Below are 26,703 nucleotides of genomic sequence, written 5' to 3'. Positions count from 1 at the left end.
TTACAAATAATATAGCCACAGAATGGAGCCAGGCAGTTATACTCTCCACTCCTTACATATGTAATATCAGGGTGTGAAGCAAAATAATCAATGAAAAAAGTTATCACAGAAGTGACTCACAGAGCTGTGATCAGTTTCATTTTCAAGTAATTGAAACTGTAGCAAGTAAGTTTCGTTTCTTCCCCTGTACTGAAGCCAGTCCTTAGAGGGGTATTTATAGGACACAAGCTCTACACAGGAGCTCATTTCAGTCCAGAAAAGCAGAAGGAAGGATGTCAGACGAAAACGTCCACAGTGCTGGTTATACCCCAGATGGGATAAAAGGAGGCTCAGTTGGCTCCGAAATCATGTCCAATGAGGCAAGGAACCATGGAGGAGGTGTGCCTTCTGGAGGATCTACTTCTACCCTGCAGCATATGGGTATGAGCTGAAATTTCTTCTTTTACATAGAAAAGAAATTAAAGGCTTTAAAAGGCTACTCCACCTGAGGAAGGAGGGTTAAAAAGAACCTAATATTGATTATACAATTCTGCCCTAAAAAATAAGCTCTCAAATATTTGCTTCTCACTTACCACTTTCCTTGAAGTAAAAATGATTGACCAATATAACTGAGGTGTTAATGGAACCGATTATATATGTATGTGTATACACATGCATACAAAGAGCTACAGCGCACACCCTTCAAAAGTTCCCATTTAAACATTATTTATGAGATTTGAGACAACTCTATTTGTGATAATTCTCTATTTTATTGATAGGGAATATCCATAGTATTGAAAATGATGCCAGAAGCGGTAAGTTTTTAAGGGTGCCCACTGTGTGTGTGTGTGAGTGCCCTGATAACTACCGTATTTCCCCATGTATAAGACGCACCTTTTTTCGAAAAATTTGGGGTCTAAAAACTGGGTGCGTCTTATACAGTGGTTGTAGATTTTTTTTACCGTAATACATTTTTTTTCAAATTTCGGGCCCCAAGATTAAGGTGCGTCTTATACATGGGAGCATCTTATACATGGGGAAATACGGTATATGTATTCTAACAAACTGTAGAAACTTACATATATACCACACACTCACATACAAGGAGCACCCTTAAAAACATATATTTTAGTGGGAGATATTAGCAACCCATATTTTTAGGTTACCCACCACTTTCCATTATAAAGGATTCTTCTAACCTTTTGTCTGAGAAACTGTCACCTTTCCAGTGTTCACAGCAGGTTTTGACATTCGACAGGGAGCATGCCCTTATGCTACTGAAGTGCCTTTTCTTTGTCCCATGAAATTACATTCAGCTTCTGCTGAAATAAACCATTAACAATTCCATACCTTAGGAAAATATGGGCAGCTTTCCAAAATAATAACTGAATATAAGAACAGTGAAAAAACCTAATCTGTCCTGTGATGGCTGACTGATGCAGTTTAGGTTGTTTTTTTATTAGCAAAATTTGGGATTGACTCAGTTGTGGGGAGGGCGGGGGAGGAAAGGGACATGGCTTATAGTGATACTTCATAGTTTGGAGTGAGGCTTTCCCAGCAATAAGAAAGTGGATGTAATCAGGGTGGCGGTTGGATGTTGGGTGTGACTTCTGTGGTATCTCAAACACAGTCTGGTGTGATAACCAGTGGCAAATGTTAACTCTTTAATGGTGACCACTGTGGGGAGGATGAGGATGGTGAGCGCAAGGCAAAGGAATGAATTCCTATCACTCTCTATCTGCTGAGATTCATTCAGAGGCATAGAAGGGAACTAAAACTTTAGCAGAGAGTATAGGTTTGCAGTGAGTATATCAAATGTGTGTTTTTGGAAAACACATTTCTGGAGAAGAGAAGGATGCGTGCCTGATGCTAAAGGAAATCTGACCTGTGCCTTTTGGATATGTTCCAGAATAGCACTTATCCTTGTGCAAATATTAGCCCCATAACGCCACCAAGGTCAGTGACTGCCTTGGCTCTCTGCAGTGTAGAGCTTGCCATGCCTGCCCGGGGGAGAGCGAGAGGTTTTAGTCTCCCTTGCACAGGTGTTCATTGGAATTCCTTGTTCAATAAAATTCAGTTTTTAGCCTTTCCTCCTGGGTATGACCTCTTTAGACCCCCCCACACACACACACCTTTACCCCAGCATGAACATTTGCAGAGGAGCGTTTCAGTCTGTATCAGCATCAGAATAGTGTTCAGTATTACTCTATTCTAGTCACTATAGGTTTTTATACTGCATTCACCATGGTATTTGAGCACCTTCCAGCCGGGCATTAAGCTACATGACTACACATGTCACATGTTGTTTGTTCTCTCATCCTCACTCCTAGGGAGAGAAGTGTGTGCAGTGGAGTGATTTGTTTTGGATTTTTAAAAATATATTTAGAGAAATATGCTGCTATATATTTATCTTGGAGAATGCAAAGTCCAAGAAATGCACCTTACACTGCAAATGGAAGGTGGTGAGGCTTCTGACGATCCATAGTCCTTTACTGTAGAAAGTTCCATTGAGCTAAAGGAACGGAGTTGTTAACCACCTCTTCATCCTGGAGTTGTAGTTTATCTTTTAGATCTGAGGACTTCTACTTAGAAGAGATGTATTACCTGGCCCATTCAAGATGGTACACCCACATCACCATGGAAATGCTACAGACTTGGTTTCTAAATAGGACCATGTCCTTCCACCCTGGAAACAGCAGCAGCCAAAATAGTTGCTCATTGCTGAAATTCTTGCATATTGGTGGAATGGGATGAGTAACTATCCATCTCTTTGCATTTATTTTTGATATCCCTATTTGAAACATTTTATAGAATTTAAGTCTTTTATAGCTTTAAAATGCCATACTGTCGGATGAGGCCCCTTCCAGACAGGAGATCTCATTAATACTATCTTTGTCACTGTTGCAGGTGCCAAAAGCTCAACCCATTCATCTGGTTTCACCAGTAGTGGGATCTCCGGTGGATCTAAGGCATCTGGAATGATGTCCCAAGAGGCTCAGTCTCATGGAGGAGGAACACCAAAGGGCGGTACAACAGCCACCGTCCAGTCTGTCTGTAAGTTAAAGTCCTCTTATTATTTATAATTAAATCAAAGTTTTTACTGAGCATTCAGAAATGTCAACATATACTTCTTTAAATGTGATTATATGAACAGGTGTGGCTAAGCAAAGCCACTGCATTGAACGATTGAAGTAACTGCTTGTTACTTGATTTCAATCAGAAGCAGAAATTGGAAAGCTACTGGAAAGCCATAATGCTGAGACTGGCCTAGGGCTGCATTACAAACTTTGATATTTGCTATGGCAGAAAAAAAAGTCCAATAGAGTTTTGGGTTACATATGCATTGGCAACACATTGGAACAGGGAATAATTTCTCTATGAGGCCACACTCATGCTATGGAATCTGTAAAATTTCCCACTGTTGCTAATACTGTTTCCACAGCACAGCTGCTAGCATCTCTAGAAGTCTTAGTAGAGCTGTGCTGCCAGCTACCATGACGAAGCCAGATGTAGGGCTGAGGGCAGCACTGAAACCAGGGTCCAGAGGCAGGCTGTGGGTCAGAATGGGGAACCGAGTCCGTAGCAAGCCAAATCAGGATCATAGTCAGAGTCCAGAAGCAGGCCGAAGGTCCAAGCCAGGCTGGAATCTGTCCAAAGGTCTGGGGGTCAGCAGGTGGATGCAGGGCTGGAGCAAAGTCAGAATAGGGCATGGACAAAGCTCGGGGAAGGCTGGGGCAGGAACAGGGAGAGGATTGAGGACAGGCTGGAAGCCTTGGAAGTCTGCAACACCACAAGACTGCAGGAGATTCCTAGCCAAGTGGTGCTGTTGCACTGACTACCTTTTGGCTCTGGTGGTAAGAGTGAAATACTGCGCTTGTGGGGTCATCTGACCTGGGGCCTGCCCAGGGGTAGGCTGCGTCAGCATGCCTGAGGGATGAGACACTGCAAGCTCTGCTGGAGGGATGAGTTGTTGTAGCTGAATGAGCAGCTCTGGCTCTGGTTGAGGGTTTGCCTCACAAGTAAGGGAAGGACAATATTGATGGGGGAAAGAAGACGGAAAGTATAGAGAGGAGGATGGAAGGCACAAAGTGAACTTGCAGCACTGGGAGGGTCTTTAGCAAGTAGCCAATCAGCAAAGAGTAAAACTTGCCCAGATACATCCAGGAGAAGATAAAGTCCAATGACATCACTGTCTAAAAATTCCAAAGGAGCTGTTGCAGCTATTGTTACGGCCTCCACTGCTTGCCCCTGCTGGGGAGAGGGTCTCTTTGCTCCCATGAGCTAATTCTGCCTAGAGTTTCTCTCTCCCACTCCCCACATAAGTGAATCTGGGGGACTGCATGAGTCCTGGTTCCCTGGCTGGGGGTCCCTGGAAGGGGAATCCCCCTGCTGGTTCAGGGGCGGAGAGGGTAGGAGCGGGGTGTGGAATTTGCACTTAGCCACAGAAAGTGGCTAACACAAGTGTAAGCTTCTTCTCACTACATTGCCAATGTACCTCAGCCCAGACCTGGCTGGAAGAACCAGTCCTAGTGTGAGGAAGTACTGTGTAGTTCATTCTCTACGGCCCATTCATCACCTGCCCTTTCTGGTGAGACTGCCAACCAGGGCGCTAATTATGGTGGTAGGTTTTATGCTACACTAGAAACTGGACTGATGCCTCCAGCTCATTTTACATAAGTCACTGAGCAGTTTTCAGAGTTACACCTGGGCAGGTTTTGAACAGCTGATCAGATATCAAAGGCTCTATATTCCATAAATTACCTTTACCTTAAAGACACATAATTTAAGGTTGTTATTGTGTATATAAATGTCTATTTTTCTTTTAGCAATGGGTGGTAAAGGAAGCAAAAAATGAATAAAGAAGCATTGCTCAGCCTGCCAGCTCTTCAAACAGCACATCCCTGTAGGACACAACTGGTCACCTTACCCGGGTGACATGAAGTGTCAGTGCTTTAATATGCAGAATAAAAACTTTACTGAAGTCCCAGACTTGTGCAGGAAATGTGTGATTTTTTTCCAGTTGCATGTTAATTATTCATTTAGTTACTCTCTGTTTTGGTGGTCTCGAATTCCTCTCCCAAAGACTTTTCCTAATGGAACTTCTGTGAGTGTTGGCCAGTGAGTTTTATGACTTTCTGACATACTCTCCGACATGTAAGCGCACACACATGTAGCAATAAATGTACAGTCAGGATTACAAGTTCAGAACATAGGAACAGCTGATTCAAGGAGGATCATAGGGTTTCTGATAGCCACCTTACCACATTGAGCTCAAGTATGAGGGCTGCCTTCCTTCACTTGCCTGACAAGAAAATATTATAGTGTCATGATGTCATCAGGAGATGACAGCTGCATGACATTGTCCTGATGTGATAGTGCATCAGCACAGGATGCCACAGGCCAATGTAATGTTAATCAGCGATTCCAACTGTGCAATGAATCATAATGCAATGAATTCAAGTCTATTTAAGTGTCCCCACAAAATAGCCATGAAAATCAGGACTGGTAGCAAGCAACTCAATGTCTAACATAATCCTATTTATATTTTCATCTGTCTATCATTTATTTCTAATATTCCTCCTTCTATAGTATCTATACACTCTATTCAAAACTTAGCAGTTTTGTCACTAAAAGATCAAAATTACTCCTACATATTTTTGTAGGACGTCTGAGAGCTGCCCAGACGGACACATTGTCTTTAGTGCAGGGAAAAGTCTTACCCTAATCAACTCATTTCCCAAACCTTTAACCCCTCATCCACGCTGGCTCTCCCCACACATTCCGGCCCCCCTCACACATTTGCCTGCACCCAAATTTCTGCCACCCTCATACATATACTCCCCTGGTCCTACTCCCCCCCCACACACACTCACACCCCATTGTTCCCTCATATCCATATCCCCATAATCCTGTGCTCCACATACATATACTTCCCTACTGCTTCTTTCCTCCCATGCCCCCTGCTGATCACCCTTCCCTCCATAAACCTTGCACATGTTCTCTTGCTGCTCCGCCTCTCATCCAGTGGAGTGAGGGAGAGAGAGAGAGAGACTTACATCAGAAAGAACTGGGGTGGGGACGGAGGGTGTTGAAATCTTCACTCTGTGTCTACCCTGAATCCTAAGAGGGGGAGAGATTTACCAGGAATTCTCCCTATTGTGGAAACATCATTCCCTCTCCCCACCCCAAAACTAGGGGAGGAGATCCTCACTCCTCTAGACTATAGGAGGAGGGAAGCAGGAATTAGGCCTCTACTGCTACAGGCACTAACTAACCTCTGTCTTCAGGCCCCAGCGTTTCCCTCCCTGACTGCTTCTTGCCATGTGGGAAGTACTGAGGTCGCATGACTAATCTTGGGGATTACCACGTGCACCTGCATGCTCACGTGCTCCCAGGACTAGCTCTGCTCCCTCCTTCCTGAGCTGATGTTGACAGACTCTCATTGGCCCTAGTTGCAGCTATTCTAGAATAAAACACTTATTCAGAAAGCTGCCTTGGCAAAAGAAAAGGAGGGGGATGAGGAGGAGGGGGAAGAAGGGGAACCACATGTACTGTGCTGCAAATGGATAAAAAATAAGCCTCCATTTCAGGAAAGCAGCTGTATTAAAGAAGCCCCATTGACTTCAATGGAACTTAAGTACATGCTTAAAGTTAAGTACGGATAAGAAAAACCCACACCTGACCCGTGCCAGCCAACTCAGGTTCGCAGGGCTGTTTCATTGTTGTGCAGACTTCCAGGCTACGGCAGGAGCCCGAGATCTGGGACCCTCCCACCACGCAGGACACCGCCTATTAGGACAGGAGCACCTTCTTAACAACCCGACTGTTTTGATGCAATTTAGATGGAATGTGAGGCGGTGACTCTCTGCTTCTTAGCTCATGACTGTTGCTGCTGCTTCCTGCAGGAAAAGGCCTCAGCTCTTACAATGTGATGAAACCACCAGGAACACGTCCAAACAAAATTGGCAACCCTAGGCCAGCTGTTGTTTTTTCCTTGCTGTGTAGACATACCCTATATGCTTAAGTGCTTCCCTGAATAGGGATGGACTCATATACATGCTTAAATGCTTTCCTGAATTGGGCCTTAAGCCAAGAGGGAGGAGTGGAGAAGAGAATGGGAACATGTTTTTCAAAGTCCAGTGTCTGGCTCCACTTCAGCGAACTGATCTGCTGCTTGCCAATGACACACCATCGCATGGGGATAACATTATGTTTTCACAAGTCCCCTGAATTCTATGAAATCATGTTACCTCCTAACATCAGCATGGCAATATAAAAATTATAGTATCTTACTGGTATATAGTTACCTTCATCTTAAAGGATCCCAAAAAGCTTTACAAGCTGTATGGAACCACATCCATATCAATTTTTATACCCCTAATTTATTAACTTTCCCACTCCCCTAATTCATCCATACTTTTTACATTGAATTCCACTTCATTTGGACTGAGCAGTAAAATATATTTTAATTGGTGTTTTATTGCACGTTAATTTTGTTATTGTTACACAGCATCCTCAAGCACCTTCTTCTAACGGTCACAACTATTTAATTTTAGTATTAATGATGCACTGTGATATATACAGCAGAAGTTTAACATACCTTATTGAAACTGAAGGGTAGGCCTGTATATTGGGCTTTCAGGTGCCTCGGAAACAGTTGTGGGTCCATCAAGACCAGAAGGTTGTGAATCTGAGCAACAAATCTCATGAGCAGACTCCCTCATTTGGGGGTTCAGATATAATTTGCTCCCCACACCCTACCCATGTGACTTCACTCTCCTCAAGGCTGAGTCGCAGCCAGCTACCTGCACAATAGCTTTCATCCATGCCCCCAATCACCATTTGATGCTGGGTAAGCTGTTCAACCAAACTCCACAAACATGAAGCTGGGTGTCATCAGCATAGGAGTCTGGAAGCTGCAGGAGTTTGTGGTCCTAGAATTTCTTCCTAGTTCTTCTGTTGTGGCCTGTGAAGTCTGACCCTGCCTGAGATAGAGGCAGGCTCCTCCCCCTTCCTGCCACCTCCCAACACTTCCCCTGCCACAGCATCCCACATTCCCTCTTTCTCCCTCCCTCCTAACCTTCCTCCACCAGTCCAGTGCTTCCACTGGCGTGTACATAAATAGTTGCAGGTTATGGAATTTACAGCACTGATTCATCACTGCTTTGCACCATTTGTAATCGTTTACCCCTGTGGAAGGGAGTACAAAGTGGGTGCACAGCACTGCCATTTTTATATGGTAGCATTTTACATCCACTGAGCACAGACGTAAATGACTTCACCATGTGCAAGACAGTTGAGAATCAGGCCCCCTGTTTGCCAGTTTTTTTACAGATCCCCATTGCTGCAGAGGTCTGGAAATGGAGGCTTAGGGCTTTATTAATTACATTTTTGGTGGGGTTTTCAGCCATTTTTGAGTTTTATGGAGATATCCAAAATTGGGTTTTTGAGGCTCTTGTTATATACTGTAATGTGTAATTTCTTTGTAATGTTCCTTAGTGCTCTTTAATATACTATTTCAAACAGCACAGCATTAAAGCATACTAAAGAACCTTTAGTGCAAACCTGCAGGGTTTACACAGACCAATTAATGTGCAACACGTTAGTGTGCTGCAGCAATCACACCCGCAGTGCGCATTACTGCTCTATGTAGACACGCCCTTAGATACAAGTCGCCATTGCCAGTGTTTTCCAATGTGTAGTGGATAAACTCTGATTTTGATTTTGATTTTTTTGTAGAGTGTTTTATTGGTGTTTATTAGTTAAAACCTAAAATCAGAAGCCCGATGGAAGCACCTCCTTTTGGATTTTACACTTTTTCTCATCCTTTCATCTTTTTAAAAACCCAGAAATCTAATTAAATAAATAAAACCAGCCAAACCCTGAGCTGCAGTCAGGGCATACCAGGCACAGCTTGGAGGTGGGGAAGTGCCCACTGCATGGATGGGGTGCAGTAGATAACTCTATGACAGCTTTATGCCACCAGTGATTCTCTCACAAAGGGGGAATGTGGAAGTGACCTGGTAAACTTCCAAGGAGCAGCCAAATATTTAGTCGACACTGTTATACAGGTAAATACTCAAACATCAGGAAATGTCCAAGTTAAGGCTCAGGGTCAATCAATCAATAAAGATCTATTGGACTAGTCTGATAATGAAATTGATATAAGTGTACAAGAATGACAAAAGCATTACAAGATGCTACACACATAAGTGAAGTTTTAGACAAAGAACTGTCTTTTTTATTGTATTACCTGATATATATAGTGTGTGATCATGTCATTAAAGACTCTGTTATTTGTATATATGAGGCAGAAGAATCACATTCGGCTTTCCTTTGAGTGCTTAGCTCTGTAAGTTGAAGGTTACATGACTGTAGGTTTTAAAAAAATATTATAAGTGAAGGTTAAAAAAAGTGATATTTATGCAAAAAATATTCATCCCACATTATTTAACTTTCCAGAACTTCTGTTATTCTTGTCCCCCTAGTTTTGGATATATGCAAATAGAGCACTAGACTGGAACTCAGGATACCTGAGTTCTATTCCCAGTGCTGCCACTGGCCTGTTGGGTGATCTTAGGCAAATAACTTTGCCTCTGTGCCTCAGTTTCCCTATCTGTAAAATGAAGACAATGTGACAGCCCTCCTTTTTTAAAATGCTTGAGAGCTACTGATGAAAAACACTATATAAAAGTAGGTTGAGATGTATGCTGAGCAGCTTTATCTCACATGAAAGTGTCTTCAGTTGCACTTGATTGTCCCTCACTCAATCATCTTGAGTGGACATAGTGGACCAGAACAGACCAAGCTGCTTCCTTTTGGAAACCTTACTCATCCCACACTTAAAGAAATTGGACATGTTTATTTAAAATAAAGTATTTTCATTTTAACAAAATGTACGTTACATCTTTACCTAATACTAAGTACAGAAGATAGCATAATAACAAATACAGCAATCAAAACACTTCTTGTCTCTCTTTCAATCCTTTAGAACAAAAAATGAAAAAGAAAAGAGAGGTGAAACTGCTGTGTGATTACCAGAGCAATGCACTAAAGCAATATGCTATAGGAAGCACAGAGCTTTCTCTAAGAAAATCAATTTCTCCCATGGGATGGGGTCGATATTTGCCTGACAGGACAGAATACAGGCAATTTAAGAGCATTTTAGCCAAATGAATCCCTGTCTTTTCCCCCTGCTGGATGAGCTGGATCTCTTATAAAAATGGATAACTTCTTTTCCCACACAGCTGGCAAATATTTATAATTCTGACGACACTACTGATCCATTTGAAAGTCACTCAGCACTCACTCATTACTGGAGTAGCAGTTCTTTCCCAAACATTTTTTTTCTAATTAGTTAACTCACAGCTTCTGTGTATAAAAATCACTCTCAGTTACGCTGAAAATACTTTCTTTACCCAGATATTTTCTAAACCATAGGTCATCTCTTGGGGAAATAGAAAAAAAAGAGGAAGAAGAAGAAAAAAGAGAAAATAGGCAGACCCAGGAAATTCAAAGTAGTGGGAGCTGGAAGTGTTCACATTGTAATGACACGTTATGTCGGAAAACATGATTTTCTCCCCATTTCATTTCCCCATTTCTCGAGAATGGAATTATTCGCACAGATTGGTTGTCCAGTGTATCTATTTTAATAACACTTTATTATTAAAGCTGAGCTGATCTTATTAGTGAATTTGGTGTGAAGTAAACAGTAATGAACAAGAAAACCTAATAAGCATAATTTTAAGGATGGATCTTCATAGTTGTGGGAGGTTAGTATTGTGCCCCAAAGGCTATTGTAATCCAGCTGCAGTTCTCACTCATTTAGAAGATTAGGGGCTGATAAGCGACAGTCAAGTCTTATTAGAACTGTTTGAGGCAAGAAGAAACTCTAATTGGATAATTTAATCCAAAAGAAGACAATAAATGCCTGCATTGTGGTTCAAATGTTATTCTTTCATTGATTTGTTAATCTCTCGCTGCGTGAAATTTCCACAAATTCTTTTTGCAGGAAAAGGACTAAAATCTACATTTGAAATCTCTAGTTTATTGCTGTCATCTCTGCTCTGTCTGTTTTGCTGAGACACCCTGTCTTAACCCAGGAACGGTGTCATATCATAGAGTGGATGCTTGCCCCTCCACTGAGAGCTCAGGTACAGCGCTGGAAAGACAGAACATTAGTTCTCAGCTCTAGTATTTTTAAGTACAATAAAGAGATGTGTCAAAAATTCACTATATAAATTGGGCCAAAAGATATGCCTAGGGCCAGTGGCTAAAGTAGATAAAAATAGGAGGAAGGTGCCCCACTTCTGGCACAGCTGTACATTGCCATCGTTGTTCAGGTCATGTGGTAAATTGCCATTGCATCATATTGTGCAGTGAGACATGGCACAGGGAAGAGAATGGGAATGAGGGAATAAATGTTTCTGAAAGGAATCCATGTCCCCAAGCAGGCTCACAGCCAGCTGCACAAAAGTGTGTGTGAGTGTCTCTCTGGCACATACACACACAGAACTGTAGGTGTTTGGGAGTATATCCCTTGCTCTCCCAGCCACCATCCCACAACCGAGTGCCAGAAGGGGATATGGAACTGGCTGAAATGGTCTGATTCTCTTAGATCCTAACTAAGGGGGAAGGAGCCTGGAGCACTGTGTCTCTTTTCCCCGGGAAGGGAGGCACAGAAAGGGAACTAGCAAGAGATCTTCCTATAAAAGAGAAGAGGCAGATAGGATACTCCCAGCTTGAATAATTGTTCTTCAGTTAAGTGCCAGTGCTGGAAGGAAGGTTTAGAACATCATAAAGTTTGCAGACAGATACCCGCTACCCATTTTGATCACACTTTGATTTTCCCACCTAAGGAGTCCCCATTTCACTGGCTGGTAAAGAAATAGAAACAAGGGGAACTCTTGGGGAGCTTCCCCAAGCCCCAGAGGCAGACAGGAAGAGCTCTCACTCTGTATTTAGCAGATGGGTACCCCCTTCTTCCCTCATTTTAACCCTTGCACAGGATTAAAACTTGGAATAGTGGGTGCTAGCTCCAGGACAGTTTGTTTTAATAATTTAAGTGTCAAACAATTTAAATATTAAAATTCAGTTTGAGGTCATGCAAGCAGCATTAATTTAAAATCAACATGGTACATTATGCTCTGTTGAACAGCATTTATTCCTACTTTGTGCCTTTATTCCACTTTCAGGTTTTAATGTCAGTAAGCCCTGTGGATTTTTGTGCTTCCTTCATGTCCTTGCCAATATAGCTGGCCACTGGATCTGCCCCTGCCCTAGCCCCAAAACATTCCTCTGTAATAGGGTGCGGGGATCTCCTGTGGAGCTGTGATCTTGTAAGCGATTGGGACATGGGGCAGTCAGACCTACTGGTTGGAGCAGTGATGGTCTGGGATAGAGGTCAAAGCCAGAGTCAGGAACTAGGAATGAGAGTCAAGAATGGAGCTGGATTCAGGAACTGAGGAGCAGTGGAGCAAGGCTTGGAACAAGGCAAGATCAGGAGCAATCACAGCTCTAGACATAAGCATGGACCTGCTACTGGGCATAAGAGCATGCCTGCTGGTTCCCCTCAGGCGGTTCTGTGTAGCTCACCTGTGTTCATTCATCTGCCTGGTGACTGAGATAGCTAGTTCCAAGCTCAGCTGGAAGCCTTTGTTCCTGACAGACTCCTCTACACAGCCTCCTACCTTCCCACTCCTTCCACCAGAAGGACACCAATTCTACTGTGTACAGCTCTTCCACACCCAGAGTTTGGGTTGGAAGATTCACCTCTGATTGCCAATTGTGATGTTTATTGTGATGTGGGCACCTGTCCACTTGAAACTGAATAGTATTATCATAATCCCCAAGACACCTGGTCATGGACCAGGACTCCATTGTGCTTGGTGTTGTACAAACACATAACAAAAAGATGGTCCTGTTCTAAAGAGTTTACAATCTAACTGGACTAAGGCCAGCAAGCTCCTTTCCCATAGGAGGATATCACCTAATTAGTAACAGCTGATTGGCCTGCTTCATACTTTGGAGTGAAAGAGCCTGCACTCATTAAAGTCTTCTGGGTTGTCCAGTCTACCTTAGTACATTTTATTTTAATAAACCTTCTTGAAATAGGGTAAAACAGTATTGTGACACTCTGCACCCCCATGTTCACCTGTATAGTGTAATTGTGAATCATTTAATGCAAAGTATGTCATGTAAGATATTTCTGGAATGCTTGTGACGTACTGAACATTATTGTTATAGTAATATGTATGTTTCAATGTCATGTGTATGGTTATGAGGCTTCACTATGTAATATTCCCAAAGATGTGTCCTCATGGCCTGAAACAGATCCATGCAAAACTCTCCAGGAGCAGAGGGGTAGTTCACACCTCACTAAGGCGTGTACAGAACAAACACAACTCAGCATTAAAGGAACAAGGGACTGGCCTGGGCATCAACAGAGATCTTCTCAAGTGAGCCACACCCTTCCCTGAGGCAGCTTGGAATCAGGGGGAGGTAATGCTCATTGACTCAGGACATGGATGAGTCCATGTCAGGACACTGTTTGTCACCTTACCCTGGGGGGAGGGAGAAGCAGGCAAAGCCCTGAGGGGAGAAGGAACATTATAAAAAAGGGAGACATTTGCCATCCTCTCTCTTTCTTCCACCTCCATCTAAAAACACCAACAAGCAACTGAATTGCTGACCAAAGGGGAGAGTCTGGGTGAAGGGAAATCAGCCAGCCTGTGATGAGAAATACCCAAGTGTGTAAGGTTGCTGAAAGTGTGAAGATTAGTTTAGAATGTGTTCTGCTTTTGTTTCCTCTTGACCAAATCTGACTTGCTATCCTTTGACTTATAATCACTTAGAATCCTTCTGTAGTTAATAAATTTGTTTGTTTTATCTAAAACAGTGCATTTGATTTGAAGTGTAGGGGAGACTTCACTGGGAATAACAAGGCTGGTACATATCAATTTCTTTGTTAAATTGACAAACTTATATGAGTTTACACTCATCAGTGGGCATCACTGAACATGCCTAGGTTTACATCTGGGACTGGGGGGTATGGCTGGGGTCATTCTGTTGTATAATCCAAAGAGTGGCTGGCTAGAAGCACTCACTCACTGAGTTAGAATCAGCTTGCTTGCTGGTGCCTGTGCGTCAACACCCCAGGACTGGGGGTTCTCACAGCAGAGCAGGGTAAAGCAGCCTCCAAGAGGGAAGCATTGGTGTGACACAGCAATACACCAGTCCAGATTGCACTAGGGGCATGTCAAAAATATAAAACACTGTGGGCTGCCCACCTACACATAAATCATATTTCTTTATGGATTAAAGTTTTCAAAAGATACAAAAAAAATAAAAATACAGCTGTTTATAAAATTGCAACTATGCAGTAATTAAAATGATTTAATTGCATTTACCAATACAAGAATTAATAATTGTTAGTGTTTAAACTTAAGGTAAAATATTTCACTCTCTGTAACCTTCTGAAAAAAGAACATTAAAATTAGGCGTGGCAGTGTTCAATTTTTATTTTTTTATAATTTTGACAGAGTATCAATGTTTATTTTTAAGCATTTGTTCAATTTTTATCTGTTTAAATTTTCACTGTTGCAGGAAATTCAGTCAGACAACAATTAGTTAATGACAGTAGCTATTGAGGTTCAATAAGTTAAAGCTTTATAGTAGTTAAACAAATTGTCAATATCACATGTCAAAATAAGTATGCTTAAATCAAACTAATAAGTTCTCAAGCAGTGTTTTTCTTAATAATTGAAATGTAAGTGTCAATGGAAATGTTTTTCCAGTACAGTGAAATTGAGGTTTACTAATATTTACTGATAAAAATCCAATCCTTCCAAGCCTAATTAAAATATAAACTTCTAGTTTAGTGATCATGTAATAGAAGAGTTTTATCAAAAAGTTCTTGTTTTGTTTATTTTGTTGGTATTTTATACCTAAGTAAAAAAAAATGTTTGAATGCCAAAATATCTCCTTTAATATCATATAAATCTATATGGAAAACATTGCCACCAAGGAAAGAATTGCTCCCCACAAAATTAGTTCTTAAAATTAAAAAATATTGTCTGTTAGTCTTTTGCAATTGGAATTTTCACCCAGCAAGCTTTTACAGGCCAGTTTTAGTCTAGTTGTGCAATTTATGTTTATACATAAACATAGCTCTGATTTTAATTGCTATTAACTTCTGATACTTGGTAGGAGGTCTTAAATATTTTGTGTCTCAATAGACCATTTACTTTGCCAAGTATGGACACTGTTTCAAGATTTATAGTTCTCCAAAGAAGGAAGTACACAATAAAATATAATGTATTCGGTGGCTGTGAATGGTAATGTCACCAAACAATGTTGGGATGTTTCATATTTGATAATTATATCCCTATCACAGTCAGTATGGTACTGCTTTAGTCTTATTATAGGAAAAGATTTTTAATGGAAATAAAATATCAAATCTATTCAACATTATGTCTCAAAGCTCTGTTATTACTAACTATAAGTCCTATATACTAGTCTCAGCACTATACTAATTACACATTCATTTTGTCTTCTTTAATTATTTAAACTGTCACCATTCTTGTGGAGGGAGCCACTCCGTAATGGGACAGGAATGACTCCTTGCTTTAGTGTTTAAAGTAGGGTTTAAGTTATTTTTACAAAAGTTTATTAGAATGAAGTATGAAATGGGAGTTATTTCCAGGATAGAAAAATGCAATGTAAATCTAGCTTTAAGAACATGTTATTAAATGTTAAACAAATATAATTCAATAGATAAGTGAAGTTGCCCTTTGAACTAAATATTAGACAACAATTTCAAACAACAATCATGGGTCAAAATGTCCTCTCTTGTGGAAAAACCCATAGGAATAAAAATATTCTTAAAAAAATCATAGGTCAAACTCATGTTGAGTAATACATTACTCCACAAGTACTCCCACTGAGTTCTGCCAATAGCTGCCCCAGCTCTTTTAAAATCAGTTGAAAGAAAGCAGAACTCTGTCACCGCAACATGCAGTTTATAATCTAACCTGGTGTGTGTCAATTTCGTGAAAAATAACACTAAAATAAATAAGAATTAGACCTTCACACGTAAAAGATAGATTTCTTAGGGAAAAGAATAGTCAAAGATCTCTCAAAAGAATTTTAAATGCGTCTGATCATGTCAGTTTTTAAACACGTTTATTTCATAGGTATTTGACAGTTGGTGTTCAGGCAATTTAGTGGTACACACAAATCATCTATCACCCTTTTCCCCATTAGGTGCAAGGGAGCGGTGGGCTTCTGGGTGCAAGCCTCCCCTACTTCCTTACTGAGAACAGGAGGCAGGAGGGCAATAATGGGAAACATGCTCTTCAGAACATACTTCACTGGCTGAGAATGCTCTAGCTGTGACCCAAAATAGTCTCTAATTACCATTGGCTAGGGCCATCTGCATAGAACTCTGTGCAGAGGACAGATTGTTGGGAAATTTTAAATTGAACACCCTGTAATCTATTACAGACTATAATTCTCAGTTGCCATTTGCCTTCAAGGAATACTTCAAACCACCCCTATGATTTCCACAGGATAGCTTAACATATTTCTAAAAATCAGAGATTTGATAAAGGGAATAATTTTATACAAACTGTCTTCCTACACACTACTTAGAGGAGGTGATCTTTTACTTTGGATTGAGGCAAGACTCCCAATGATTTCCTTGGGAGCTTTCTCTGAGTAAAGAGCGCAGAGTCAAGCTCTAGAAAGGTAAATATTGAACATGAAAACAGAAAGAATTCAAGAAAATAAGAAAGCAAGAGAATGGGAAGGAACAAATGTGGAAGCTGTAAATAACCAGTTTTGAAATCAAACAGGCAAGAAGGGGGACATGGCAAAGGTTCTGATTCAGAAAATACTTAACCATGTGCTTAACAATAAGCACATGCTTAAATCCTGTCAGAGTAACATTAGGCACATGTTTAAGTTCTTGCCTCAGCCTGGTGGTTGGTAAAGGCCTCTGGGTAGGAGGATCCAGTGATTGTAAAATATCACAAAGGAACTTCCAGCTGAGTTATATCTTTCAGAGTATAAATGTGGACTTGGAATTAATTTCAAGAGTTAAATGTCTCAGAAAAACAATAACTGTGTAGTTTCTATTGGCTCAATGATATCAATCCCATAGTAACTGTGTGCCAGTCTAATGGGGAGCTTTTACAAGAGAAGAATATGGAATAATTACTTTATATTAACAATAGTTCTTATTTGTTTTTCCTTTTTACCTTTATGGTATGAATGGCATATATTGTGTTAATATTCTGTTCAGCTGCTGGTGCTTATTTATGGTGAATTTTACAGTGTAAAGTTAATATTTTAAGTACTAAGATACTGAAAATATTAATGTTATTACATTAATATCACCCATTGTACATATAAATGGTGCAAACATACAAAGAAGCTAATTGTATTACAATTTTCAGATAATCTATTTTAAAATTACTGATTTGGAAACTGTTTGTGAGATTAATAGCACTGAAAACATCTAGAGGTAATAGGATTACAATTTAATATTAACCAAGTGTTTCTTGGGGGTTTGCTTTAGCGATGTCTCATCTCTGGGATCTACTGTAGCAATTAGTCTGTAGTGGCATACAGTGGTGATGCATGAAAACTGCAGCTTTATCATGCTATAATTAGGCTTTCCAGTTCTCAGTTGACTGTTATTTATTTTTAATGCCCGATCTAAATAACGCATGGTGCAATCTGTGAATTATCCCTCCACACTGGGCTGCTCAGGGAGGGATTGTAATTCCCTAAAATACAATCCTTCCTTAAGATCCATGTGGACCCTACGTGAGCCAGTGGTTAAATGCCAAAATTTGACCCTTAGGGCCTGGCAGATGACCTAGGGGACATGTTATGGTTTTGCATCTCTTACATCTGTGATTGTATGAAGCCAGGAAACATTACAGAAGGGCTTGTATATTGGAGTACATCCTTAAATATATTAAAGTTAATGATTATTTAACCCATTTACCTTTTGCTTTTTCTCTAATTTTTCCCACTGTTGCTAATTGAACATATCTGTGTCACAAAAGATTTGCTTCTTCCAAGCCTAGGTTCTCATCCTGCGTTGGATGATAGATGGCGATTTAGTTCAGTTTCTATTACACAGCTGCTGCAGATTTTAGTTTGCCTGCTGGATCTGTGGCAACATATTATCTCTGGGCTGCACCTGATTGAGCTGAGTCTGAAGTATTACCTTCAACTGGTCGAGGGCAATAACGAGAGGGCTAGACAGTGATAATATGAAGGCTGAAATTAGGTAATACTTGGAAGAACTCATAGTGCTGACATCTTGCTGGAGGAGAGCTTGCATGCCTGCCTGCTGGAATGAGACAGAACATCAACAAAGGATGGGATACTCAGACAAACCCCATTCTGTTAAAATCAGTACTGTTCAGAATGAGAAGCAAACGCTAACGGTGGTATGAAAAGGCAACTAGATCATTCAGTGTGACTGAGGGACTTTTTATTGGGTACATGGTTGGACAGTTAGAGAAGCCCAAACTAAAGGGAATTCAGGACAAATCAAGGTTCAGAACAGCTCTGTGCAGAAAGGAGAGCCTTGCCTAGGAAAGTTAAGGAGTACAGAGAGAAGCTACTAAAACTGACTGTTTCAGTCTTACTGCAATAAGGTTCTGTTCAGCTCCTCAGACAAATGTTTATGTGCCTGTATATTCTTCACAATCCTCCCTATTTAGAAATGCAATACAAGGGTTTTCATAAATAATTGTATGGTATACAACTAATCTAGCAAAAAATGTTTATACTTCTTTAATGGAAGTAGGTTTTGTAAGTTTGATTTAAAGGATGCACACACAAAATACTTAGGAGATTTCAAAGGCACAAATGGCAGTTAGGTGCCTAACTGCCATTAAAAGTTCATGGGATTTTAGATGTCTGTCATTTGTGCCTTTGAAAATCTGCCTCTAAGGTAATATTGAGTTTGGAACAAACCCCTTCTGCATACTGAGTAGTTCATGCAACTTGCCTAGAAAACCTAGATATATCAGGCCTCATGCAGTGAGTGTATTTTCAAATGTTGTTACATTCTCTTTTTGGAATCCTCACTCTAGTTGATGTAACTGTTTTTCCACTATGTTTAGGTAGCAATTGTGTCCCTTTGGCTTGAACATATTAGCTGTCTTTCACATGTGCCCTGTGCCTGACTTATGCCATGGTACTATGGGAACCAGTTGTTTACAGCTTAGAGCAGCCATGTTTTTCCAGCTTTTCAAACTCTCATTGCTAGAACAAACCTGTAAAACAGTATCAAAAGACAGGGTTTTTTATCCACCAGGAGCATCTTGAAAGAGCCTTTGCTGGCTGGTTTGTTTTTAACTCTTTTCTGCAATGGAGGAAGGAAGGGAGGAATGGCTGATGACCACTATCCATGGGGAGCTAATTTCCAAAACTGGGGAGTGCTGCTGTTTTTCTTTAGTTTCTCCAATGTCTCCTGAATTCCTCCTTGTGTATTGTTACATAGCAGGGCCCATGTGCTGTGACGAGTGTCTGAAGAGAGGCCTCCAACACACTGTGCTGAAGAACCGAAGTAAATCCTGAGTTATTTCATGAGTATTCATGGGACAGTGATTGGAGTTGCTTGAGCGGGGGAGTCTGCGGGCTGCTTGGCTTCTCCTGGCAATAAAGTGTCCCACACATGAAATAAATAACTAAATCAGTAATTGCGAAAGCTCCAGAACACTAGACAGTGAATGGATGAGCCACGTCTAGTTGCCAATCTCCTCGTTCACAAAGGTCCTAAACAAACAAGTGCCATCCACAATGAACATCCAAAAACCAAAAACAGGACAATATATTAGTGCAGTATAGAGAACATTATATTTGCTGATGAGTGGGCTCAAGCACCCAGGATGAGCTTATCTGATGGAGTATGCACAGTTGAATGGAAAATAAGCACAAACTGTCAATATCGCTGCCACCTGGTGCACACAAGTGGAATATAAATCAACAAATGAGTGGTTCTTTTGTTTATACCATATACATCACGCAGGGAAGATTTGACAGCACTGTTAACAGAAAGGAAATAGTCACTTGTGGGAATGGAACACTTTTAATCGTTACAGCATTAGTACAGAGCTAAGATTAGTTTGAATGAGGGGGAGCTGCTGCAGTTTGATAATATTTGTCATTATAATTTGTTATTTGTATTGAGGTAGAACCTAGGGTTCTCAAGCCCATCGTGCTAGGCACTGAAAAAGAGACAATCCCTAGACTAAATACTGTAAACATTTATATGTACAGCTTCCAAAGTTGTGCTATTTTGATATGGCATGTCACATGTAAAAATTCAAATTAGTGGAAAATATCATTTCTCTACTGGTTTACAATTTGAATATTTACATCTATATTATTCATGATTTGATTTATAAAATGTCCTCTGAAATCTTAACCACAAGGTGTGAAAATAAATATACAAGTTTAATATACTTTCCTTTCATCCCACGTATATCTCTAATCTTCATGATGTTTACACCTTTGGTTTGTGAACTCTACCAGAGTTTCCCTACAGTCACACTTGTAACAAAAACTCTAGAATAAAGACTGCCCCCAAAAGCCTTCTGACTGGAGCAGGGGTTTTTTTTAGCCTTTATTCAAAAAGGCAATGGCTATTAACAGAAGCACTGACTCATGAGCCCATTTATTTCCAAACTGCATCTCAAGGATTATAATAGTGCACAATGTGCCACCACTTGAGAGCACCTTTGGGTCACTGAAACTGCCTGAGAAGCCACAAGGAAATAGCCTGGGATAAAGAACCTTGAAGACAATAAAGAGGCCTTAGCTACCATAGCATTTCTCAGGTTGTGAAAGAAATGGTTTCCTCCTCAAGTAGGGGAAGCAACATATTGGCAGGGATTTCTCAGTAACGGACTGGAAATTAAGCAAAGCAATTTGAATGGCGAATAGTGGAGTAAGGAGAGTTGGCAGTATACAATGGGTTGCCTCAATATGTTGAAAGATGGTATAGATGTATCAAGAGGGCTGAGCAGATGGTGAATCCCTAAGAGAGTTGAGTAAGGAGAAGGGGTGACTGATTAGAAAAGGGACTAGAAAGAGAGACTTCTGGCCAGTCCATGATGTACTCCTCACACTTGCAGCTCCTGTTTTGCAGCTATAGTGAGTACACCAGTAAGTGTTTGGCAGTGTGTGGGAGGAAGTTATACATCATGGCAGGGAATAGAGAACCTAGAAGTTTGGGAGAGAAATAAGTTGGGGACATAGAACAACACAGTGAGAAGTTAGTGGGCATTGAATGGTGGAGTGAAAGGAGGGAAGTCAAGTAGTGACATAAGTAAGAAAAGTAAAATGTTAAGGATGAACTAAAGGGAAGGCACACCATCTGTAAGAGAGGATATAATGAAGAAATATAATATTCAATGAAGTTTCTACACAGCAGATGTAAAATAGGGATTTGCCTCTCTGATGTCTCATGGTAAGGGATCTAAGGCGCTTACATTGGCCCATTGCCACAGTATCTGAGAGTCTCAGTTACTCTCACAACATCTCCAAGAAATAGAGCAATATTAGTATTCCCATTTTACATATGGACAACTGAGGCCCAGAGAGACTAATTAACTTGCCCAAGGTCTGTGACAGACCAGTGAACTGAATCCAGTGTCCTAACCATGTCGCCATCATTCCTCTCTGGGCTATCACTCATTTTAGTTATAGTGCTATCTCCTGACTTTTATTGTTGAAAATTATTTACATCAGAAATATTTTTTTGGACATGAAACTGAAGTTATAAAAAGAAGTATTTACACTAAAGGAAGGAATCACACACTGCATTAATATCTTTTTGGGCCCCTTATTTTGGGTCTGTGTCACACGTATCCCACATTCAGACCTTGGCAGGTTGAAAGATACGGAGAGAAAACCAATCATGAAATGATAAAATGCTGGCAATGTGGGAACACAATACCAGTCAAATCCACAATAATTAATAGTAAACATTTTCAACCAGGAATAATCCATTGAATAAACAGGAGAGAAGATGAAAATGAAGGTAAGTTTCATGTTTCAAAGGGAAAAGAGAAAGATGGTAACGAGAAAAGACCTCTCATATCCAGGAATAGCCATTGGTTATGCTAAAGAAGAATTATAAAAATAATAAAATGAATTATTAACAATCTTTACTAACTCATGTCTTAGACCTACATACAGTTTTTCTACCATCGTAACTATTTCAGTTGGGGGGGAGGATTTTTTTAAAACAAAATAGTTATACTGCTACAACCCCCTAGGGTGGCTGCAGTTATATGGGGATATAAATGCCTGATGCCAGTATAGCTATTCCCTTTCCCATAAGCCATACTGGCATAAATGTTCTATGTGCTGGCATAGCCCCCTAGTGTAGACACAGTGCATAAGACTGTTCTTTAAGTGTAGGAGCACGAGCACCCTGTACATTAGCTACACTGACAGAAGTACTCTTTTGTCAGTATATCTGCATGATGCTGGGGTACTGTCAGCCCTATGTTGCTAGGGCATTTTCTTTTTTCCACACCCCTGACTGACATAACTATACCAGTATAAGTTTTAAGTCTTGACCAGACCTACAACTTGGTCCATGCTAGGGAATGACACTACTTTAACTATACCAGTGCAGTTAAAGCTCTACAACTTTTGTGTGTACAAAAGCCGTTAGTGTGGCATTTTCAAAAGCTTTCAGCATTGCCTGGAGTCTGCCTCCACTGAAGTCATGGCTAAAATTCCCATTGACTTAGAAGGGGGTAGAGCTAGGCCAGCACAAAGTGCTTTAAAAAAATCTCACCCTAATTGTAGTTTTACAAACAGTGGCCTGTATCCAAACAAATAGTTTCATAGCGAAATTGAAACAAAAGTTAACATTTTGACTAACAATTTGGGCATGGTGCATTTAAAATGTCTCCTATACTCTTCTGGTGAAATGATTTATTTTGCTTTAATAATACATGAAATTGTGCTTTCAGCACCTTTTCTTTGTTCAGTGAAAAGCTCTCTTAGTGAAAACCCAGTAGACCACAAAACTAGTCAGGGACTTTTATCCAGGATGTCTGACCCATTGCCTGACAATAATTAGTTCAGGTTAATTACAGCAAATCTGTAGATTTGCAGCCTGAAATAATCTCATCCCCTAAACTGAACCTCCAGAGGTTTCTTTTATGAGCTCTACATCCTAAGGGTGGACTTAAAGTAATGAATTTGCCTCTAATAAGATTCATAGGTTTGTTCCCTAAGCAATGGTGTCAATTATAGAATCTAACACTGATGGCTTATTTTGCTGGAAAATACAGAAAATGAGAGTTTTTAATGAGGCACCATAGGATTTTAAAACATTTCTATTTAACTCTTTCCATTGTTGAAAATGAGAAGACTTCATCTAATTGTGTTTTTTCATAATTTTCTACATATTTCTGGATATTCCAATGGCTAATTTCCTTCTGCTCTATAAAGGAAAAGGTTAACATAATGAGGTTTCATTTGGAAATGTTCCAGAAGAGTGTTTGTTGTACTAAATGTCAGGAAGTAATAAGAGAGGTTATATATTGGCAAAAATGGTCTATGCACTGAGAAGATTAATACTGGAGAAAGGCACTGGGGACATCAGCCTGAGTCTCAACCCTGACACAATATAATATGCCCATACTTAATATTTGCCATTCTGCGGCTAATCCTTAATCATTAACAAAGCAGACATTCAGTCTTGTGGGGAGATGGTATGGGGAAAAGAGAGGGAACACATCATGCAATTCTCCAGTAGTCTACAACTGAGCAGACACCCCATACTGGAAACAGTGGCTCAGAGTCTATGGGTGCCAACATATCACCCTATATAGATAGGTAACTCTGAGAAACTCTTCAAATGTTTAGCTCTGTATTGAGTGTCTCGATATTTCCGTTCATTTTTGCGTCTGGTTATTGGATTTAAGATTTCTGGAAAATGAACCACGGTCTTAGAGCAGCAGGATTTACTTAATAGTACCATTTATCCTGATGAACCACAACAGTGATTCTAAACTCCCTTGTGAAGCAACACTAAATTCCAAAAGGAAATTACTCATGCATTGCTATTCTCACATGGAACATTCCTGCCTAATGTTAATGCCTCCTATTGGAATTCCTTCCTCTTCTTTCTACTCAGAAAAACATGTCATGTGAGGAATACATCTGGAATGCAGGTGAACATTTGCTATACAAGGATGTCACAGATCCTGTCGAGCGATCCTATTGGCCACTCACCAGGTTACTGTGAAGGGATCCAAACACTAGATCCTGTGTGCTTTAAGCCTCCAAGCACTACCCTTGTCACAGGGACCCTAGACACACTGTTGGTGCAGATCCTTTATCTGACACCCCTACTGAGAGCTGTGACCTTGCAGTCCAACTGCCTAGCCCCTGTTAACAGGCTTGATGGGCTGATCACCTCAGATTCCCCACTAACTCAAACACACCATCTCCCAGAACTCCAGCTGGGTGGGTGTCCTCGGTCCACAAGTTTACCTTTTCAAGGGGCATGTGGCAGATGTAGTCCCTACTGCACACAGATTTACTTTGCACAGCATTGTAAAACACCATTGATATTTACTTAAACACAAGAAATACAGGTTATATAATATACAGCAAGCGTCTTGAATGAATTGCCCTTCTTTCTAGTTCACCATTCCCTTGGGAGTCCTTGGGTGACTGTCTGAATTCAGGTATACAAAGTTCCCCCCGCCTCATTAAACTCTTGTAGCAGCTTTTCTCTGCCTGAGCTGATGAAAATGGCCAAAGACTCCAAATAGAGACGCTCCTGCCTTTTTATAACCTTCCAATCCCTCTGTCAAGTGACTCCCAGATCAGCCTCCTCAGGTGATCCCAGAACCCCTACCAGGTGACTGTTGCTAGGTAACCTCTCCCTTGACAAACAAATTCTCCTGGGTGGGAGCCAATATCTTGTCTAGGATGTTGGTATTGAATAGAGGACAATCCCAATTTAATGTTCATCTATTGTCAGCCCTTGTCTGAGCCACAAAGCTATTACTAATTAACTTAAAATATAGCTAAGTTTACTGATTTTGTTTGTCATAGAATATAATTATTTTGCCTTTTAAAAAAAAAGAGTTCAAGCTGTAGACAACATTTCCAGGGGAATAACTCCATTACAAAAAAATTATTTGATAACTTCGGCATCAGAAGCTGGGATTTCTGATGGCCACCATGTTTTGTGAATCTGTAACAGCAGCTAGTGCTGAGAAATCCTATGTACTCCTTTGCTCATTAATTTAGATTTTTTTACTGAAATCTCCTAGCCTTGATGCTATATAACATGTAAAACAACAATATCCAGTACAAAAATTGAATACTTCCATCCACAAACAGATGCGACACAGGCAGTTGCAGAGCAAGCTTCCTCACATAACCCTATTAACCTGAATTAACTCTGACCTATATGGATTACTTTTGCAGGTGAGAGAGTGCTTATACCTCCATGTGAACTCAGTTCATGGCTGCTCTTCTTGGCATACTAATGAGAGTGCTAATCGTGGAGTATGGGTGACATGAATGTATGTCAGCTAAACACTGGATTGTAACCACCAACTCATTTCATATAAATCAGACAGCTGTCAACTTGTAATAACTGCCGCTCTCACTACTATTCTGGACTAGATTTGAAGCCAGGATAAAAGGCTTTATATCTCATTACCATCCCACTGAGTCAATTGTTTCACCAAATTCTTCCCTCTTAATTACAGTTATACAAAATCTTGCTGCATCAGAAGGCCACTCATCTAATGTGCTCTCTTTTGATGCACTACATTTTAAATCGTCATGCCTTCTGTCACCGAACATGGAGTTTTAGAAAGAAAAATGAACTCCAATGCACACTGGAAAGTTATTCTAGGCAATGTAAAGGAAAAGACTCTTTTCATGATTTTCTCAGGATGGTACGTGACAGATGAGTATTATTAAGAATTACTCTGAGAACTCATGCTACAATGTCTCCAAAAACATCTCCTTTCACAAAGTTATCACTGGTCTGGACATATGAAGAGAACATTGGACTCAGTAACATTAACTCTCTTAAGTCAATGTGTAACATATTTTGTCACATAGCAACTGCTCTGGAGAAAAGCGATGGAAAGGTTGAAGTGTGAAGAATATCCTCTTTAAATCCTGTATTTTAATAAGAATCCTCCCCAGTTAGAATCTGTAACCTGTTAATTGCTTTAGCCTCATTTATATGATAAGTGACTCATTTCCTTTATTGTGATTGAATCCCCTACCTGGATTCCAGGAAAAGTTGAGCTGCAGAGAGTGGTTGATTGGATTTCATTGCTGTAGGCCATTTCTTAAACAGGTTACACAGGTTGACAAACACAGAAGAGGGATCAATAGCCATCCTTTGCCTCATTGACAAGCTAATCTTTTCAGTAAACATTTCATCAGTACCTGCCATTTGTACACATACCTGCCACATGAGGACGGGAGAAAGTGCTGCTTTAGAAGGTTTAGGCAACTAATAAATGAAAACACAACAATATAAATGGGGCAAATCACCAAGATAGCATTTTTCTGTAAATGGCCTTTTGTTGCCTGCAGAACATATCCAGGCACATTTTAAACAATTCTTAATGCTAAATATGTGAGATTAAGGTCCAAACCTGTGTAGACATCTGTTTCTGTAACTTGACTGGT

At 40.4% G+C, this 26,703-nt stretch overlaps 1 protein-coding gene across 1 annotated transcript; it reads left to right on the top strand.

The window, feature by feature from the left end:
• The first annotated feature begins 256 nt into the window (after positions 1–256).
• Positions 257–4,962, top strand: LOC137167656 (interferon alpha-inducible protein 27-like protein 2B). Its single transcript, XM_067569888.1, has 3 exons — positions 257–420; positions 2,887–3,033; positions 4,806–4,962. Exons 1-3 carry the CDS (start codon positions 273–275, stop codon positions 4,832–4,834), a joined length of 324 nt encoding a protein of 107 aa, XP_067425989.1. The 5' UTR covers positions 257–272; the 3' UTR covers positions 4,835–4,962.
• Positions 4,963–26,703: the final 21,741 nt, after the last annotated feature.

This window comes from Emydura macquarii, unplaced genomic scaffold (assembly GCF_026122565.2).
Source record: "Emydura macquarii macquarii isolate MOO-44397 ecotype Brisbane River unplaced genomic scaffold, CSIRO-AGI_Emac_v2 contig_2948, whole genome shotgun sequence".
Taxonomy (NCBI): Eukaryota; Metazoa; Chordata; order Testudines; family Chelidae; genus Emydura; species Emydura macquarii.
The sequence above is the reverse complement of the archived record's forward strand: the minus strand, read 5'-3'. Positions and strand labels throughout refer to the sequence as shown.

Excerpts from the sequence above, each read along its gene's own strand:
- LOC137167656 (XM_067569888.1), top strand. The coding sequence starts at position 273 with ATGTCAGACGAAAACGTCCACAGTGCTGGTTATACCCCAGATGGGATA. Across the intron at positions 421-2,886 it reads TTCTACCCTGCAGCATATGG|GTGCCAAAAGCTCAACCCAT; the intron begins GTATGAGCTGAA and ends TCACTGTTGCAG. Across the intron at positions 3,034-4,805 it reads AGCCACCGTCCAGTCTGTCT|CAATGGGTGGTAAAGGAAGC; the intron begins GTAAGTTAAAGT and ends TTTTTCTTTTAG.